Here is a 20,689-nt window from a genome sequence, read left to right on the forward strand (position 1 = left end):
CTAGAACAGAATCTTGGATCATTCTTGCTTGTGTTGCGTGTATTAAAATCTGTATTTGGCATTTCCTTTTATTCCTACCCTTGCCGTTGCCTGTCACCTTCGGGACATGTAGCCTCCACGTGACAGATACCATGCACAGCTGCCCGACATGTGGTCCTGAGAGAGGGTCACAGCCTGAGCAAGTGAACCAAGTGGAGAGCGAGGCAGGCAACTCACTGTGCCCTGTGTTCTTCATCCTTGCAATTCTGTTCTAAATTATTGAATGCTTTCTAAAGTATGAGCACTGACATTGAAGGATGTAATAAAGTACTCTGCTTCATCTTTAAATGGAAAAGCATGATAAAGTCTTGACATTGTTGCTGCTCTTTAGTCATGTGGGACTCTTTGCAACCCTATGAACTATAGCCCGCCAGGCTCCTCTGACCATGGGATTCTCCAGGCAAGAATACTGGAGTGGGGTGCCATGTCCCTCCTCCGAGGGATCTTCCCAATCGAAGGAACAAACCTGTGTCTCTTATGTCTCCTGCACTGGCAGGCAGGTTCTTTACCACTAGCGCCACCTGGGAACCCCATGATAAAGTTGGCCAACCTCTATGGTATTAAGGCGGCTTCTTGCAACCTTGAGGCCACACCTAGGTTTGAAGGTAGACCCCCCAAACTCCTTCCAGGAGGACACTGCCTCCTGAGGGTCGAGATTTTCACTCAAAGCTACGAAATAAACCCAGGGAACCCACCCAGGATTTTCCAAGACGGGCAGCTGCTATTCTAGTTCTCACTGACAGTTAAGAAACCACAATTACAGAAGTGCCCTGAGTGTGCAGACCAGCTGGGGAAGTGAAAGGCACAGGTAGGTATGTTTGCGAGGGCAAAGAATGCTCTTCTTCAGATGACAAGCAGGTAGGCTGTGCCCAGGAGAGAGTCCAAGTCTGGCAGATCACGACAATCCCACCACAGCTGGCCCCCTAGGAAATGACCTTCCCAGGAAGGATGGAACCAGGAAGCGGAGGAACAGGTAGAAACCCACAAATCTCATTTTGGCCAATGATCTTTCTTTCCATCCTTAAGAGCCCCTCATTGTTAGACATGTTCAAGAGGTAAACACTTTTCCAATCTAACCAAATGAGAAAAACTAGGGCCAGGCTCCTTAGAGGCACTAGGTGAGTAGAAGGGGAAAAGGGCCCCAAATGATGCTCAGGCCTTTACCTTCCTCATCATCTTATATGCAGTGTTCTGGCCCCACTGTAGGTGGAGGTGGAAGAAGTTACAGTGATGGGATCACTGAGTTTAGAGCAGAATGAAGTCTCAAGAGGTGATCTAGAGAAGCAGCATGGCCCAGTGGAGCAGACTGCGCCTGGGCTGAGGTCCCAGACTAACCCTTTACTAGGGTTGTGATGTCAGGCGAGTCACTGCAAACGGAGATGACGGTGATACCTTCCTCACACGGCTGCCATGGGGATGCAGAAGGACAGAAGCACCTATAGATATTCCCATTGCCACAGAAGCCAGTCACAAGACTTGGGTTCTACTGATTCATGCTCTCATTTCCAGAAGTATGTGGCACTCCTCCACCTATATAAGGAGGTCTAAGAGAATCTATTGTACATTTCTGTTTCACAGACAGATTTCATGAATAGGAGTTAGAGCCAGGTTCATCTATGACACCTATTCCCCAGCTAGAAGGGGACACTGACTCCTCACCCAGCCAAGGATCTTCCTCCCAGTAAGTTACATTCAGTTCTTGGCCCCCTTTCCATATTCCTTGTCCTCAACTGTCCATCCTTTTCTCTATGTCCTCCGAGCCTTTAGCTACCAGGAATCAGTAGAACCATCCAAACCCATCTAGCCTCCCATCTCCCAACCACTTGGGCCGGGGCTGCTTTGGTTTCAGGCCCCAGGAGCCCCATCATGGGAAGTCCAATGCCTGGATGGCTCCCCAGTCCAGCTGTCTCTGACAAGGGGGTTACCGCAGATGGATTCTTCTCTCTGGCTGATTATTTTCCATGGCCCTTGGCCATGTGACCTCAGACCATGATCTTGTCAGTTCTCATAAACTAACCAGGAGTGTGTTGAGTCACAAGCAGAGAGGAAACCTCTGGGGAAAACAGCAGGAGCTGTGGGAGGAAGAAGAGCAAGCTGGGATCCCAAAGGCCATGGGAGCCTCACCCATCCACTCTACCACCTCTGAGAGGCTTTGAACTTACAGGAAGGGAAAGAAGTGGAGACAGTGGCCCCAAGGCAGGCTGGGCTACAGAAGGGCTACTTTTCTGAATAAGATCTAAGGTCTCAGCCCAAAGAGACAAATTGTTCCCAAGACCTCAGCTCGAGACACTGCCTGACAAGATACTGGTTAGACCTTTGGTTATTGACCAAGTCCCTATCTTAGGGACTACATCATAATGGATAAATTAGAAAATGACTCTCTTTCTCACACACACACTCCACTCACTCACACACACACACACACCCCTATATCTACTATTGGCTCTGGGTGTCCTGTAGGAGGTCAGGCCAGGGATGTTGATAAGAATGTGAGCGTGAGCAACTGTAAGCCCTGGACGCTGTGTTGCTGGTGAGGATGTTCTGGGGACATTACATGAACTGTTTCTATTATGCCAACATAGATTAGAAATGAAAATGAGGTGCCACTGAAATTTTCATATTCTCCAAAACCCTGAAATTAGGTGTTGTGTGAACAAAACACCATGGTTCTCTACCCCAATTTTTTTGACTTTAAATAATCTCTGAATTTCCAATGCATGTGTCTCCATGGCTTTGGGTCACGCGTTACCTTGAGTTCTCTGACAAGTTAATGCATTGTTAGAGAAGTTATATTCTAAGCAAAATGTGCACACGTAAACAAATCCCTTAACTATGTATACGTTTAAGTTACTTTCTGGGCATCCATCTGATGAAATCTTAGGGAGAACTGATGCATGGACATATGTCCGTGGGTACAACACATATATTTATGCACACACAAAAACACAGGGCGAAGCACACTATTTTAAGTATGAGTTCTATCTTTCAACAAAGTTTAGCTGCTTTTCTTTTGCAAACGCATTTAATTTTATCTGGAAACTTTTTGACGTTAGAAATAGAACAACTGTAGTTTCTCATTATGTTTGCTGCCAGAATCCATGCTTGGTTGCTCAACTAAAGACCTTATATTGCTAATTACTACCACATGCCCATATCCCAAGCGAAAGAAAACTTATTGATTCTGACAGCCCATTCTCTCAACACTGAATTCCAAATGAAAACTCAAATTTTGGCCAAACATAACATTTCATCAATCTTGTTCTACTGACTAGAAAAACAACATCAAACAAAGGGTGCTAATGGCCCTTTATTACCGTTCCTTTCCCAAGCTTATATTTTCTGATGAAAGATCTAAGTGACCAAAGGGCTTCTTTAAACTACTTAGTAATTAGCTTTTGAACCAGGAAACAATGCGTAAAGTAAAGCGAACAGTCCCAGTGCTGATGACAGAACCTATTTTCTGTCCGCAGGGTCGGGGGACCTCAGAGACCCAGAGGAACTTTAAAGGCAAAGCGTGCATTTTCATAAAGGGAGAAGAGAAGAGAGAAAAAACCAGGGTAAAAGTAGTGATAAAAGATGATGGAGATGGAGCCAGAACAAAAGCTGCGGGAAGTCTGTGATCTGAAGCCTTCGACCCGGGGGTTTGAGCAGAGGTGCCAAGGCCAAGGGACAACCGGATGGGACTGGAGTGGGTGAGTGACGTGGGTCTCAGGGCCTCATCTGGGTCACCCGTCAACAAAAGCCCCCCGCCAGCAGGCCCACCCACACTGGACTATGGCAGCTATTTCGGAAGGGAAAAAAAAAAATGTACCTGAGTGAGAGTCGGGAAATATTTTCAACACAGACATCAGGGCAATTGACTTTATTGACATCTTCAGGGGCGGTGAGGGAGGGGGAAGGCTGGCTGAGACAGTGGCCTGGGGAGGCCAGAAAGGCAGCCTGCGTGCCCCGAGCGCCTTCTGCTTTATGGCGACCTGTCCGCACCTTCAAGGCAAAACGAACCAAGAGGCTGTTTTCCTCTTGGCATGGAATAAATGACCAGTGGAAATCTCTGGACTTATTTGGCCTTTTGGATCTAACCAATGGCCCAGAAATCGGAACAGCTTGGTTTTCATCTCATCCAGGGCTGTTACGATAATAGGAGGAGGAGGGCTCCATCAGAGGGGAGGTGGGAGAACGGCTGCCTCCCTGGAAAAGACGCCAACTGGCCTCCTCTGTCCTCCGTGCCTTTGAAAAGAAACGGGTGTCCTGTGGGTAGTTCAAGAAAATGAGTCCTTTTCCCCACCTCCTCATTTTCTAAACAGAGGACTGGACACCTGAGCTCAGGACGCAGTGGGATCACTGATGGGAGAAGAGGTGGGCTCCTTCCAATGTGACTGTCAGGCAAGGAGGAGGTGGTGGATGGAAACACGATGCTAGTGCTTTCGTTTTTCTTTTAAAGAGCAAATAGGCTATTGAAGAGTTCATTTGAAAATGCATAATCATGGCTGATTGTGTTATTGTATAGCAGAAACCAACACAACACCGTAAAAATTAACAAATATGTATTTAAATTTAATCAAAAGCTGTGGCTCAGATGGTAAAGAATCTGTCTGCATTGCAGGAAACCTGGGTTTGATGCCTGGGTTAGGAAGACCCCCTGGAGAAGGGAATGGCAACCCACTCCAGTATTCTTGTCTAGAGAATTTTATGGACAGAGGAGCCTGGTGGGCTCCAGTCCATGGAGTAGGTAAGTCAGATACGCCTGAGTGAAATTTTTTAAATGTATGGGATAAGAACAAAACAAAAAAAAACCCTAATTCCATAATAGGAACTTCCATGACTGGGGAAGGAGCAAAGTGATAAAATTATTCTGTATCTTGGTCTGGGTGGTAGTTACTGGGTGTGTACAGAGGTACAAAATCCTTGAGCTGTACATAAAGATGTGTATGTCTTACTCTATGGAAGATAAAATGAAAACCAAAACTCAAAAGCAAACAAAAGTCAATGCTCAGAAAAAGCTTTGAAAGAAAAACAGTACAGGATGGATGCTTCGACCCTGCCTCCCTCGGATCTTCTCCTTCGAGACAGAGCAGTCAAGGCCTTCCATCTGCTTCGGAGTAAAACTTCCCGCTGGCAACACTGCCACACTGACTGTGATATTGACCAAGTGATGTGAACACAAATCGAAACAGCCCCCGAGAAGAAAGCATTCATGTATGGAAAGCCAAACAAAAGATGCGTCAGGAAGCCTGCACAGTGCCCCGGTATACTAGAAACATCTTTCTTGTCCAGAAGGAACTTCAACTGAGTAATGGGTCCCTTTGAGGACAAGCTTGGTGCCTCCTGGCTAAAGAGACCCGGTCTCCTGGTGACCAGTGTGCCAATGTGATCTTGATCTTGCCCTCCTTGGGACTTCCCTGCTGGGGTATGAGCCCATGGTTTGGCTGCACAAAAATCCCAAAAGATGGCACCTTTTTAGTCTTAGGGACCAGAATGTAATCAATCATCTAATTAATATAAAGAATGAATAAACTGGGCTTACACATTAGGGATCAGAATAGAAAATAGGAGTTCAGTAACACATGGACTCCTTCCAGGACAAACCTATTATGTCTCTTGGAAAGATGGGTGGGGAAGAGAGTTGTGGCTGGGAACAGGTCTCAGTAGTTGGTCCTCGTGATAACTTGGAGGGGTCATTCTGACATCACTCCCCACACGGAATGTGGCCCTTCAGGTGGGGTGTAAGGAGGGCAGGATTCAGGTGTCACCGCCAGAGGGGCTCTGAAAGTCACTCAACCACATCTCTTCTGATACAACTGACTTACTTTCTGCCTCCATGTTTGTTAAATGTCCCGCCGAATTTATTCCGATTCAGGATGAGAGCAGCAATTTCGGGCACGTAGCGGGCAAACATTGCCTACATGCATGAAACAAAGAAACAAGAGCCAAAAAAAAAAATGGCATGCAGAGAGGATTCTACCACAGTGGAGGCAGCAAAACCTCTTGGCATACTTACTTTCTTCCACTAACCGCACTATAGGAGCCCCCGTATTTCTTGCGGTTTCCTATTAACTCTATGATTTCAGGGACGTAGCTGGCAAACATGGCCTGAGGAGAAGATAGGAGACAGAAGAGAGACTAAAAAGACAGGCCAAAGAAAGGGGGTGACCTTTTCAGAAGGGGGAGGGGGGAAATACTAAGATCTGAAAACACAAAAGGACTAGAACTGCAAAGGTACATATTCATGGGCTGGATTGGATTTAAAAAAAAAAAAAAAGAGCAAGCTTCTGAAGTTACATAGGACAAAAAACAAACATTAACCAACCTAGACAACTAAAAAAAAAAACAAAAAAATCAGTTAAGAAAAATGTAAAGGAGACAGGAATAAATAGACATTAGCTCTACTTCCTGAAGAGAAATAAGGGGAGGCATGCTAGAGAAATAACACACACACACACACAATCATTCATAAACTTACACACGATTTTAAGAGAAAACCTTTCTTTCTAATTAAAATCCAAATGAGAATCCATGCCTTTATGAGTGATTAAAGACAATAAACACCAAGAGAAGATTTAAAAATATATGAACTTTTCCATTAAAAAAAGGATCACTAAAAAGCACAAAAGGTAAATTTAGGAAATCACATGGGAGGAAAGAATAGTGAGGAGAAACACACATCTGCCATGTTTTGTCCAACAAACATTGTGCTTGTGGCTGGATAACGCGGTCGTGTGACCTGCAGGGACCTCCCGGGTACCATAGGAACGCTGTGGGCGTGTACACACCACACGTACATTTACATACATTTCTCAAATGTATATGCCATATGCATACAAAACAGAGTGTGTATGCATGAGATAAATGCATGTGCGGTGTACATATGTGAAAGCTGTGTGTGAGTTTAGGTTTACCTTACACACAGCAAGAATCTAAACATGGAATGGGCTACTCTGAAAGACAAAATTCAGTCACCGCCGACGAGTGGCCAGAAATCCCCCTTGAAAAGTACATGGTAACCCACCGAGGTGATCTGCATAGGCCAGAAAAGCAAACAGTGCAACTTTCTGACTTACAGAGCGAGGGCAGAAACACCCACCCGCGTCGCTGTGTAAGGGAGTTGTGGTCTGTTTACAAAACCACACTCAGCTCAGGTGGTGATGTCCATCTGGGGACTAGTGGGCTGTCTGTCCTCTGGGGTGGGGACCCTCCTCTTTAGGGCAAGGGCCCAGCCACAGTGTTTGTTGGAAGTTTGGGGAGGACCGGGATGGGGGTGGGGAGCTCTTGAAACCGCAAATTGTCTACAGAGTATCAACATTATCTACCAGGTCAGGTGATAGCCCTGTCCTTGCAGAATATCAGAGGCTGAATTACATTATGAGGCACAGACCCTCTCACTTGATAAGTGAGCATCCCTTTCTTAAGACAATTAGGTTTGCTCCCGGCTAAATGGCCGTCCCTCACAAGGACACTGTGCCTGGGTCTCAGGGAAACAAACTCAGTACACAAAAGAAATCGGCAGAAAAGGCACCATGGCATTTGGGATTGCCTTAACTGGACTGTAACACTAAGGCAGTCACTTGCTTCTAATGCAGAAACACAGGCTCAAATACACAGCCTGCAGAAAATGGATAACAGAAAATATCAATGATCACAAAATCAACATTGTAAGAAAGCATTTTTACCAGTCCCCCGAGGATGAAGAAGACCATGAAGAGACGCCCGAGAGTGGTTTTTGCATAAACATCCCCGTAACCAACAGTGGACATGGTCACCATGAGCAGATAGACACATTCCCAGTAGGTAAGAGCCTGGTTGTTTTGGAAATTTTCCCATGGGTCCCCTGAATTCTCCACCTAAATCAAGGAGACAAGGGAGAGAAAGGAAAAACATTATAGGCATAATAAACCAGAAACACCACAACATTATAGGCGTAATAAACCAGAAACACCACAACTCCAGCATCTAGGCTACTTTGGGATGTTCTGCATCTTCAGTCGCAGGAGTTTGCTGCCCCAAGGGGAGCTTTGTAAGTTGGGCTCACAGCCTCTGAGCAGGTAGTGGAAGAAGTGGAGTCAAAGTCACATACCCACCAGGCTGATGGGGGCAGAGAGGGAAGGAACTGACGTACGTATCCAGAGTCCATTTTCGTCTCATTGTTAAAGACCTGAGGCCAGCAGAATTTTAGGGCACTGCTTCTAGCCGTGTGTCACAGCATTCTTTTCCAGGAAAGAGCCAGAGAGCCATGCCCTGGTCTAGAGTTTGCTCAGTCCCAAAGAAATCCTGGACCCTCCCACAGAAAGCCTCCTCCTTTCATCCATTTGACCAAGGAGATGCCTGGGGGACCCTGCTCCTTCAGATTATGCGCCCAAACCCTGAACAGCATCTCTCAGAGTCTGACTAGGCTCTCCCTGATTTGCAGAAAATCAGGGACCACTCTGCCCTCCAAACTGCAGTAGCCTCCCTCGGGAACACAAAATGTGAGCTCAGGAGAACTATCCCGAACTGTACGCTCTGTAGACCAAGGACCAGCAAGCTTAGACTGTGCAGGGCCAGACGGTCAATATTTTTGGCTTTGCAGCCCATAGGGTTTCTGCTTTTTGTGGGGACAACTCATCTCTGCAGGTGTAGCAGGATATCTCTCAGAGGCAATGAGTGTGGAAGGCTTCTGTCCCTGACTTCTTTTTGTTCCGTTGCTCAGTCGTGTCTGACTCTTTGCAACCCCATGGACTGCAGCATGCCAGGTTTCCCTGTCTTTCACCATCTCCTGGAGCTTGCTCAAACTCATGTCCATTGAGTCGATGATGCCATCCAATCATCCATCTTCTGTTGTCCCCTTCTCCTCCTGCCTTCAATCTTTCCCAGCATCTGGGTCTTTTATAATGAATCAGCTCTTTGCATCAGGTGGCCAAAGTACTGGAGCTTCAGCCTCAGCATCAGTCCTTCCAATGAATATTCAGGGTTGATTTCCTTTAGGATTGACCGGTTTGATCTTCTTATAGTCCAAGGGACTCTCAAAGAGCCTTCTCAAACACCACGGTTCAAAAGCATCAATTCTTCGGCATTCAGCCTTCTTTATGGCTTTCACATCAATACATGACTACTGAAAAAACCATAGCTTTGACTGTATGGACCTTTGTAAGCAAAGTAATGTCTCTGCTTTTTAATATGCTAGGTTGGTCACAGCTTTTCTTCCAAGGAGCAAGCCTCTTTTAATTTCATGGCTGCAGTAACCATCTGCAGTGATTTTGGAGCCCAAGAAAATAAAGTCTGTCACTGTTTCCATTGTTTCCCCATCTATTTGCATGAAGTGATGGGACCGGATGCCATGATCTTAGCTTTTTGAATGTTGAGTTTTAAGCCAGCTTTTTCACTCTCCTCTTTCATCTTCACTTGCAGTTGTCCATCTCTGCTTTAGACTCACAAAACACTTCCTGTTCTCCCATCACCTATGATCTGCCAGCAAATGTGAGGCAGGTAGGAGAGATTTTGCAGAGGAGAGGGGCCCAGCCCTACCATACACCCAAAGGCCAATGCCTGTGACCTGCCAGAATGGTCCCTGTGGATGGCCGGCCCCAAGCCTCCCTCCAGGCCGCCAGCCTGCCTCTGCAGAAAGTTTCCAAGACCTGGCACACATCAGTGCCTGTCCTCCATGTGCCCTTTCTCATGGAGGTTTCCTGGTGAAGCAGAATGTACTGGGTTGGCCCAAAAGTTCATTCGGGTCTTTCCAAAAAATGTTATGAAATAAACTTTTTGTCTAACCCAGTACTTCACACACCAGTAAGGTGAGGTCACTCCTGACCGAAAACAACCAACTAACCCTCCATATCTGTGCTTTTTGACTCTTGGCAGAGTTAGAGTGATTATCTAAGGGTGATTTCATCCAAGAATCCCATCAGCATAAAAGGGTGGGTAGGGTGGGGAACCATCAGATCCAGTAACTGAGTGATAGCTCAGAAGTTTTCCTTTGAATGCTAATCACAAAAATCCCAATGGGAGGTAGGTAACTATGCTTCCTTCCATCCATTAAGCAGACTGAAGCTCAGCAAGGGAAGGGCAACTTTACTCAAAACTTCTGTTAGATGATGCTCCTTCCAGGTGTAACAATTTGTGTTTGTATGAAGCACATTTCTCAAAATAGCTATACTCTCTAAAAGCAGACAGAAATCTGCCTTGGGAATGTGAGTACAGCTTGACTTCATAATATAAGGCTTTCAGTGAGTTGTTAATTTAAAAGAATTAACATTTTTGAGATGCAAAATAACTTGATAGGTAATCAAGCAGAAGAATCAAAGAGGCCTTTTTGTAAGGGGGAGTGAGTGAAAGTCACTCATTCGACTCTTTGCGACCCCATGGACTACACAGTCCATGCAATTCTCCAGGCCAGAATACTGGAGTGGGAAGCCATTCCCTTCTCCAGGGGATCTTCCCAACCCAGAGATAGAACCCAAGTCTCCCACACTGCAGGCAGATTCTTTACCAGCTGAGCCACGAAGGAAGCTCTTATAAGGGGAAAGTGAAGAGAAACTGAGGAATCTGTTATTTGTTATTAAGAGATGTGTGGCTCAGCTGGTAAAGAATCCACCTGCAATGCGCGAGACCAGGGTTCAATCCCTGGGTTGAGAAGATCCCCTGGAGAAGGGAATGGGTGGGGAACCATCAGATCCAGTAACTGAGTTATAGCTCAGAAGTTTTCCTTTGAATGCTAATCACAAAAATCCCAATGGGAGGTAGGTAACAATGCTTCCCAGTATTCTGGGCTGGAGAATTCCATGGACTGTATAGTCCATGGGGTCGCAAAGAGTCGGACACGACTGAGGAACTTTCGCTTCACTTCAACAGATGGGGATCAGACTTCCAACCTGGTCGCCAACCTTTTCCAGAGATTGCTTAGGAAGCACTGCCATCTTGTGGTTTGCTGGGGTTATTGCAGACAGAAAAAAAAAATCTACAGAAGCCCCTGCCTCAGCTATACAGGTGAGCTGAAAAACACAGGTTTAGAGTGTGAACATGACTCACCATTTGGAACTAGTTTAGGTTAAAAGGGTTGGAAACCTAGACAACTTGTGCAGTTGTTTTTCCTTTTTCTGCATTCTCCAGCAGGGCTGAAGTTTGTCTCCCAGGTAATAAAATGACTCTGAGACAGTCTTCTTCCAGAAAAGTCAGAACTGAAGCATCTTCAAGGATACTTACCAAATGGATGAACCCGGCTGCTGTGAGCCACGTGCTGATAAAAATGGAGAGCAGATTCACCAGCTTGATGGAATTACTGTGCAAAGAGACAAAAAGCAAGATCCCCAAGTTACAGAAGACCCTGTTGGGAGAGGCTTCCAGAGCAACAGCGCCCCTTTAAGGAGGAGGCAGCCCATCCCTAAGCCCCCAGTGTTCCTCCCTGTCATAAGAGAAGGATCTGAAAGGCAGCAAATGTAGTTCAGGCTGGAGCCTGTAGGAAGATGAAATCTGAGTTGCTGAGAGTGGTCCCTAAATAAACCCCTCTGGTTGTTTAAAAATTTTTTTATTACTTTTTACTTTGAACATTTTAATGTCTACAGAAATAGTGAAAGACAAGTATAATAAACATTGGGATGCCCTTCACCTAACATTTTGCCACATTGGCTTTATCTGTATATTTTCTCCCTCTCTTTTTTTTCTGGGTGAAACCATTTACAAACCATTTACGTTGTAGACATCACAACACAACCTTATAAACTCTTCAGCACTCAACACCTAAGAAGGACGCCATGTAAAACAATCATAGTACAATTGTCCTACCTAAGGAAATTAACACAGATTCAGTAATGTCATCTAATATTCACTCCCAAGCTAGATTTCTGCAGTTGCTCCAAAATTAGGCTTATTGATGCTCTCATGTTTTCACCCTAAGGAAGTAATAGAGATAATAATGTGCTGCATTTGATTATTATGTGGCTTTAATCTAGGAGTCAGGAAACTTTTCTAACAAAGGGACAGATAGTAAATATCCAGGCTTTGCTGGGACATAAAGTCTCTGTTGCAACTATACACAGGAGACCTATAAAGGAATTAGTTGTGGCTGTGTTCCAATAAAGCTTTATTTACAAAGACAGGCAGTGGGTTGATTGGCCCATAGGCTATGTATTTTCCATTCTCTGCTTTATTCTCCTTTAATCTGCATATAACATGCCCCACCTACACCCCCCCACACACACACCCTTTTTATTATGTCTTTCTGTGATTATTTTATTTTCTATGCAGCCAAGCCTGCTGTTATCCAGAAAGTCCCATATTCTCGATTTATCTGACAAGATCCTGTTTCAATACATCTGTTGAGAATACCTGTCTGGGATGGCATCCCATCAGGAAATTGCAACTCTGTTACACCAGGTTCAGTCCCTTGGTATCCGTGGGAGCCCCAGGTGGCGCCACTGAGAGGTGCCAGGTTCCCTTTGTAATCAATATGCCAGCTGGGGAGTGGGACTCTGGGGCCATAGGCATATCCTATTCCCCAGCAATCTTACGCCTAAAAATTTCCGCACCCACTGGTGTTCTTTGAGAAGATCAATTGGAACTCACTAGATATCTAGCTCCCTGAGAGTAAGGGCCTTGTCGGCCAGAAGCCTGGGAGTGGTGAGTCCCCAGCGCACAGTAGGGCCTCTAAGAATTTGCACAGAGTGAGCTGGTCGCCCCTCGGCATTCTTCCTCCCTGCCTTCACCCCGTTTACTCCCGCTGGCTGTACAGCTCCTCAACTACTGTTGTCAGGGGGTTGCTCTCCTGTCCAAAGGTCCTCGTGGACTAAAACACTATGTCTACACTGCCTCCTTCCACACCCGCTGAAGTTTCAGATATTCTCCTACCACTGTTCTTTCTACATAAACTCTTGCAACTTCTATCAAAGCCAAAAATATCTGCCAAAACTGTTTATGCTATGACTCAGCTTGAGAGCCCTCCCCACCTACTGAATATTTCCCTTTCTCCAAAGCTTGGTATAGCCCATACCTCCTCCTTAAAGTAACTCCACCCATGGCAATACTAAGTGACCCGCGGCTTTTTTATCTCCAGCTAATCACTGGACGCCGATCCCATGCTCTTAAGCCATCGTTTTTACATTTCTAGTTGACTCTCTTGTGTTCCCAACTGCATCACGCAGAAAAGAACCCTATGTTCTATCTTTTTCAGTCTTCCCAGAGGGATGTAACACTGCCCACAGGCTGGTTAAGCCCATCGGACTTAATAGATTGATCTCTGACCCCTTCCACCTCTTTCTCAAGGGAAAATGGACGACTGAAATTCTGAGAGTTTAAGATCACCCTGATAAGAATGGCTAGCACGGTTCTCTCACAGGATTTACCACGCGCGCTGCCGTTTTAAGTATTTCATGTATATGAATTTATCTCATCTTCATAAAGACTCTATGAGTTGGTCCCAAGGTTAAGAAACTGACCCAAGTTCACATAAGCAGGCAGCAGAGCTGGGATTTGAACCCAGGCAGTTTGGCCCCAAAGACTGCCCTTTAGTCCACTACGCTGCAAAACAAGAGTCACAGACTGGGGTCCACCAGAAAGTCCTCCTTGCTGTGAAAGCAAAGCTATGACTCCCCCACACTCTTGCATAGGATCTGAAGAGGGTCAGAGGCCATTGCCCCAGAGAGGAGAGAGGTTACCACCATATCCACCGCCCAACCAGTTTCTCAAGGGAAGGCCAGAATAAAGTAAAAGCCTCCTCTGAGGCACATTAATACTGGACAGTGAGAGACTCATGAGTAACACGTAGTCAGTAGCAAAGAAAGAGATCTCAGGGATGCCTGTGTTGTTCAACTTCTCCGAAGATAATTCAGTGCGGAGGTGACTCACTTAGATAGTCCTGGATGCTGGAACAAAGCAGTGTCCCAACGATAACCATGCAGAGCCCTCTTGAGATATTAAAACTATGGGAGTCTCCAGGCCTCATAGTGCTTTGGAAAATGACCTAATATGGTGATTATTAATCTCTAAGTGATTGTCACAGTGATATTAATAGCGCTTAAGGGAGCTCTCTGTTGTGTAGAGAACATTTAATCATTGTTGCTGAAAGAGTCTCTATTAAGCACTGAAATCTGATTATTTTTATGGCATCTGCATTACTACAGATCCCCAGTATTAGGATTTGCTTTTCAAATTAAACTCTATGACTGGGCAATCATCTAAAAGCTCTATGCAAGAGATACAAGATTAACTCTTGGGGCACTCTCTCCATATTCTAAAACTTGAACCTCACCAGGTTGCAAAAAGCTCCCTGGAAGGAGGAAAAGGGTTGCAGGGCAGGTCTGTGGGCTCTGGTGGACACTGGAGATAAAGACTTGAGGGTCAAGTTCAGAAGTCTGGACTGAACCCTAAGGTCCTAAGGATGAGAGAGATTGGAACAATTCAGATTCTAGCATTCTCCTGATAAGGGATAAAAAGTGTGATCTTTGCATGATAGCTTAACTTCACTTTCCTGTTTTCTATTATTGTTTCTGGGACCCTGGCCCATGAGTTCTCACTAGCCACAAAAGGATACAATGAATCATTATCCACAGGCAGACTCAGAGACCGCCCTGTTTTTACAGATCAGAGACCTTTCTCAGGACTCTGTAGATAAGAGGGGAGAAAGAGAAAGACTGAGAGAGATGGTGTGTGTGTCTCTGTAGATACTGGAAGAATGAACGTCCATCTCTTTCCAAGATTATCACTAAAAACACAGAACCATGGGGGTTATCTTCACTCAGTGAATTTACCAAGACATGTTTTGGTTGACACTGAAAATGTCATCCTCCTTCCAGAGAGAAACACAAATTCGTCCCAGTTCTGGTTGATTAGTATCTTCCTCTTTGCTTCCGGCTGAGAATACAGATAGGTGCCAATGTCCTTATTTTATTTCACTGTTACCTTTGCCAGACAGGTGTGAAACCCCCTCAAAGTCAACTGCACTGTATCCCACGGGGATGAAGGGCCTGAGCTATTAAGACACAATTCAAGTTCTGTCAATTCTACGCCTTAAATATCGTTCAATCTCTCTCCCTTTTCTAAGGCCAGTCCCTAGTACCAATGCCTGGAAAACTGCCTCCCTGACATCTAAACATCGATGGCTTAGATGTTTCAAACCCACTTTCCATACAATTTCCACGTGGAATTCATGACATCTGAGAGCCTTCATGATGTGGCCTCTGCCTGCAAGTCTGTGTATTTAATACTCTTTCAAAGGCCTTTAAACTTGGAGCCATTTCTGAGGCCATTTAGGTAGTACAGTGGTTTCAGTTTCCAAAATGTAAAAAAAAAAAAAGTGTGTTGTTTAGGTAAATGATGGTAAATATTGTACACAGCATGGAATGCTATGTGGGAAATAAGTGACACGGTAGAACAGTTGTGGTTGTTTAGTCACTAAGTCGTGTCTGTCTCTTTGCAACCCCATGGACTATAGCCCGCCAGGCTCCCCTGTCCAGGATTTCCCAGGCAAGAATACTGGCGTGGGTTACCCTGCCTTCCTCCAGGGGATCTTCCTGACCCAGGGATTGAACACACGTCTCCTGCGTTGGCAGGCAGGTTCTTTACCACTGAGTCATCAGGAAGTCCCTCCGAGGGCTCTCTTCTCTCACTTACGTTCCTTTTGCAGCTGCCGTGACTGAAAGTCAGCTGCACCCCCTCCCTCTTCACACGCCCAGTCTCCAGCCTCACCAGGATGACACCTGGCTGTCTACAAGGCTTACTGAAGACACCCTCTTTGCCTTGAAAGGATCCTTGACTGCCCCTCATTCAAGCTGAGGCTTACTTAACTATTCTCCTCTATGCCTCCCAAGGTCTGCATCCCAGTACCAACCATAGTCGGCTCTCCCTCCCTCAGGGGCTCTCAGAAAGCAGAACTCAATCCTGGCACCCTCTCACTGCTGCACAGGTGGGTGCTCAATTCAGGCTTGAACTGACCTACTCACATCGTTGTGACCGTAAGCCAAAGGAAGTGGGACAATTCCAAGCGTGAGGCTGAGATGGAAACCATTCTCCCATGACAGAGGAGTTTAATTCTGTGGGCAGCAGGATTCTGGGGAAATGTTTGGGGCTTAGGATGGCAGACTCCGTGGTAGCCCACCACCTCATGACTCTCCCAACACAGAAAGTCACCTGTTACCCTAACTCATTGCTTCAGGTATTCCCCTCCTGTGCACTGGGAGAAGGAACCGCCTTAACTGTGGAGTTCTCAGGAGGACTGTCTCCCCAGGGACGCCAGCGCTATTTCCTACACCTAAAGGAAAGCTTGCCCCACCCCCACCCCAGGAAGTGGGAAATTGGTGGATCTCTTGGCAAAAGCCCAGAAAAAGATATTTTACACAGATGGCTTATCATTCTCCTAAGTCCAGAAAGGATTCGCATGGAGTACAAGGAAGGCGAGAACACAGTTCTTTCCATGTTATTCCTTGGAGTGATGGCACCTTGGGGTCAGAGGATTAAAAGACTCCTGAACAAGTAATCATGAAGCAGGGAGGTGGAGGCACTCTACCACGTTAGACAGTATGGATAGCTCCATGTAACACCATCCCCATGAGTGTCTCTTAAATGCAGCCCCTGTGATCAGCACTGGGTCCTCACCAAGTCTACCTTAAAAAACCCAGTGTAGCAAATATGATATAGGCAAACCTTAGGGATGGCTAGCTTTGTCAATCATTTTAATTTCAAGAGTAATATGGGTCCATTGCACACAAGACTCATAAAATGGTAGAAATGAAGGTTACTGTCAATCAGAAGAATAACAATATTCATCCTATATTAATAATAGTACACAGTGGAGCACCAACAAATTCTGACCCCAGGGTTATGACAGTAAGGGTGTTGGAACACACTGTAGAAGACTACCAGGGCATTTGATGCTCATTTTCTTTTTAACTTGACTAACAGAAAATGAATTTATTCCCCTATTCACATAGATGAATAGTTAGCAAGGGGAAATCAATCTGGAATTAAAACAAACAAAAATAAACAAAAAACACTAAGACCCTAAGAGGAAAGCCAATAGCCTGTCACACTTGTTGGATGTGACATATTCTGGAAGTTGAGTCCCAGCCTCAGTTACTGGGAAAACAATGCTAAGTTCAAGTCCCCCTCGCCCCCCTCCCTGAGTGCAGATGTATTAATTATAAATCACAAACTCGGAGGTGTCCTGTTTTTCATCATTTATCAAACACGCTAAGGCCAACCGAAGAGGAAATGGAACATTAGCAGTGAGTTTCTCAAAGTGTAATTTCCTATGAGAGAAATTTATGACCTGTACTTATTCTCCATTAAAAGACGTCCAACCCCTTTTATTAGTTTATTCATCAAGGCAGCCCTGGTTTCAGGCCAGCTCTGAGAACCTGCAGGCCATCAGGAAAAGGGTCTCTGGGGAATTTTTTTCTCCTGGTCCAGTAGTGTTTTCCAGATCATAACACAGTTAACAGAAGTAGTCATGGTGCCTTCAGCAGGAGGTTTTTAGGTATTCCCCAGAAGGCAATTCACAGAGCAAGCCCCAGGGGCTACACGGGCTATAAAGTGAACATCTAGAATGTACTTTGAAATGAAATGATTTTCTGTGTGCCGTGTGAGGCTTGTGATTGCCTCTCAAAGAGCATTGCTTCCACTGCTTTCATGGCCAGGTTCAATTTCTTATTTAGTGATGTAATAAAGGGGTGATTTAAAACCTGTGAGCAAGGACTTCCCAATCAATGAGCAGACCTATCCCTCACCCACTGTGCTCCTCTCTCCACGATGCTGTGGCTGGTGCCCAAGCAACCCCACGTGGTGCCCCCAAACTGCCTCTACTCCCCCACATACATGCCCCCTTCTCTCCTCTTCACCACAGAGTCCCCTGTCCTGCAGAAGATCCAGCGCTAGACTCTCCCTGGATTTCTGGATTGGAGCATTGTCTCTGTGCACAAAAGAACACTAATTTTATCATAATGAAAGCAAATATACCTGATATTTACAGCTTAGCACTGGGGACCAGAAGGAGGAAAAAAAAAAATTGGAGAAAGAACATCTTACCTTGTTTTCAGGATATTCAGAAACTGTAAAATTTCTGAAAACTGGATCAGTCTGAGAGCTCTTAAAAATCTCAAACCTGGAAAGAGAAATGAAATTAGAGCTGCATTATTTTCAATGTGTAGTTTTAATGCCTACACTCTGCTGCTGGATTTAGAGCTGCCAAGGTTGAGGGGATATGAAATTCCTGCAGAAGACTGAACCATCCAGTACCTTGGATGTAGTCCTTCATCCTGATCCTTGACTGGTTTAATCTCAGCTGGTAAACTGACATTCTCATTAAAGGGAGCCTGTGTGGAGCTACAGCAGAGGAAGTTCTGGTGGGGAGAGCCCAGTTCACTGAGCTGTCTCATGTCCATCTCTGATTTAAAGCACTGTGTCTAAGTTGCACGGCTGTTTGAGAGGATTCTGTCTCTGAAAAATACTGGGAATAGCTCAGCATAACCCTTGTGCTAAGAGCCGATTAGGAACAAATCGGATAACCTCACCTCTTTGGTGAATTTTTTTTTTTTTTCAATTTTTATCTTCAGTCCTGATAAAATGAAGAGTATAGCCCATGGTGTTATCTGTTTCCTACAAAGTTTATATTTTTCTCCCAATCAAAAAAAAAAAAAAATCAAATCAGTAAGATCTCACACCCCATAACTTCAGGATTCAAAACTTCTATAATTCCATTTTATTGAATGTCAAGATAAATGCTTCTTCTTCAGAAATCAGCAACCTCTCTTGAATGAAGAAGAAGCAGTGTTTCTACATGTGAAGAGAGAGAGGGAAATGGGGAAGGAAGACCCAAGTGAAGATTCAAGGAAATACAAATTATTGTTGGGTTTTAATAGCCAAGAGTAAAATGTATTTCTGTTGAGATCAAATTAGTGAGTCAAAAGCAATCTGAGTGGCACAGGACTTTGAAGCTTGGCAGTCTTGTAGGAGTACTGTTTACAAAATACTGATTATCACAGCTCTGGAACACTTTCAACAGCACACCTGCTCTCAAGGGGATGTTCTTGTGCATATTTTCTGAAAGCATTATATTAAGCTGCCAAACGTGTCATGCGTGGAGCTGAGCACAGAGTGGGCTAAACTGTGAGTGGTTAGCTCAGAGCCAGTGGGTAAGACTTTATTTGGCGCCTTATATGAGGCAGCAAACGGGGAAGGTGTGCAGAGCAGAGAGAAGAGGCAGTGGTGATTCTCTTATGACCCCAGGGTGAATCAAGGAAAGAAGACAGATGGGAGGTGTTCTCCTAAATGGCTCCACACTGGGCCCAGATAGATGATTCTTCATTCACGCACAAGGTAAAAAGAAAAGCTAACATAAAGCGCACAGACAGAAGGACAAGAGGATGTGGCTCAAAAGGAAAATTTCTCATCTAAAAGGATTTAACTTCACGGACAGAAGATTTTTCAGAAAACATCTGCCTTCTGTTGTGAATGATATTCATCTTACTTTTATTAAACAAGAAAGTACAGAGATGAGAAGGGATATGGATGAAATAAAAGGCTCCCGAGCCCAAAACTCAGTCCTGACTGAGCTGATGAAAGGTGGACTTCACACTGCTGAAAACTGGATGCAGAGGGCAAAACGGAGGTGCCGTCTCATGAGGCAGAGAACATGAGAAAAGGGAGGAAAAAAAATGAAATGTAAGGAAACAGAAACGAAGTGGAGAGTACAGAGACCCAACCTATGAGTGAAATGCGTTCCAAAGGGAAGTGCAGACAACACGCACATCATAAATAATGGCCAGGACATCACAGGAGTGCAAGGCAAAATGAATGACCGGCTCTGTAAGACTGATACCAAGAAATCGCCTATTCGTATCCTTCAAATTTTAAGCATTAAAATAAATGAAAATATTAAAAAAATCAAAGTGAAGAGGGTGGGGGAGAGGGTTACAATAAATGCAACTAAGATTTCATTATATATCAGTAAGTGTTAAATGACAATTGAGCAAAACTCAGAATTTTAAAACAAAGAGAGTCTGACCCAAGATTTTTGTACCCCATCAAGTAGTTGTTCAACAATAATAAAGGCAACAAAAAAATACTTTCAAGTATCCAAGTTCTCAGAAAATGTATTGTTTGTACAAAACATTTGCAAAGATGTTCCAAAGTCTTATTATATCACAATGGGCAGAGGGGCAGGCTGGAAAGTGAGTGTTTTAAATAAACGTTCCCTCTAGTTCTAAGCACCCAGCCCAACCTGGATGGCTGATCTGACTCCAGCATCACTGTCACATATCGCTGGGAGATAAAATAACACGTTCAGAAGCTCAACATAGGCAAGGACTGGCAGTTAGCACTGAAACCAGTCAGGATATGATAATTTCAGGATGAAATTATCAGTGGCTAATGTTTAGCCACTGATAATTTCATCCTGAAAAATTGTGTGTGTGTGTGAGTGAATTTTCATTTATGGAAACAAAAATAGAATACAAATGACCCACACTTTTGATGGCATATCTTTATCGTGAAGCAATGCCTTTTGTATCCTATGTTATTTGTTGGTCACTTGTCACATTTTAAAGCAACTCAGAGAAATACGTGTGTGAAAATAAAGGTAAGGAAAAAAGAATGCAGCCGTCACTAGGCCCTATTCTCTCGCTGGCTGTAAGCTGGAGACCTGGGTTTGAGCACTTTCCCAAGGAGAGCAAGCAGGAAGACACTCTAAGAT

The 20,689-nt window shown here is 44.8% G+C and overlaps 1 protein-coding gene and 1 long non-coding RNA gene across 12 annotated transcripts in view; one reads left to right on the plus strand and one right to left on the minus strand.

Moving 5' to 3' along the window:
- KCNMA1 (potassium calcium-activated channel subfamily M alpha 1) overlaps positions 1-20,689 on the minus strand; it is a 771,468-nt gene that overhangs the window by 247,622 nt on the left and 503,157 nt on the right. For 6 of the 10 annotated variants that reach the window (XM_055537192.1, XM_055537201.1, XM_055536844.1 and 3 more), the window contains exons 6-9: positions 18,025-18,100; positions 11,215-11,290; positions 7,707-7,877; positions 6,038-6,129 (exon numbers count right to left, since the gene is read on the minus strand). In XM_055537192.1, the coding sequence (XP_055393167.1) occupies positions 6,038-6,129; positions 7,707-7,877; positions 11,215-11,290; positions 18,025-18,100 (415 nt within the window). Of the gene's footprint in view, positions 1-3,892; positions 4,267-4,355; positions 5,466-5,846; positions 5,939-6,037; positions 6,130-7,706; positions 7,878-11,131; positions 11,291-17,837; positions 17,909-18,024; positions 18,101-20,689 lie in introns of those variants that run through there. The other 4 variants (XM_055536865.1, XM_055536871.1, XM_055536891.1 and 1 more) reach the window with 4 other exon arrangements.
- Positions 10,557-11,255, plus strand: LOC129621137 (uncharacterized). Of its 2 annotated transcripts, none has more exons than XR_008699017.1 (3): positions 10,557-10,751; positions 10,864-10,998; positions 11,122-11,255. It is a non-coding gene; the product is annotated as an uncharacterized LOC129621137 (long non-coding RNA). The 2 variants fall into 2 exon arrangements; XR_008699016.1 differs by having other exon boundaries at positions 11,125-11,254.

This window comes from Bubalus kerabau, chromosome 1 (assembly GCF_029407905.1).
Source record: "Bubalus kerabau isolate K-KA32 ecotype Philippines breed swamp buffalo chromosome 1, PCC_UOA_SB_1v2, whole genome shotgun sequence".
In the NCBI taxonomy this organism is placed as follows: domain Eukaryota; kingdom Metazoa; phylum Chordata; class Mammalia; order Artiodactyla; family Bovidae; genus Bubalus; species Bubalus kerabau.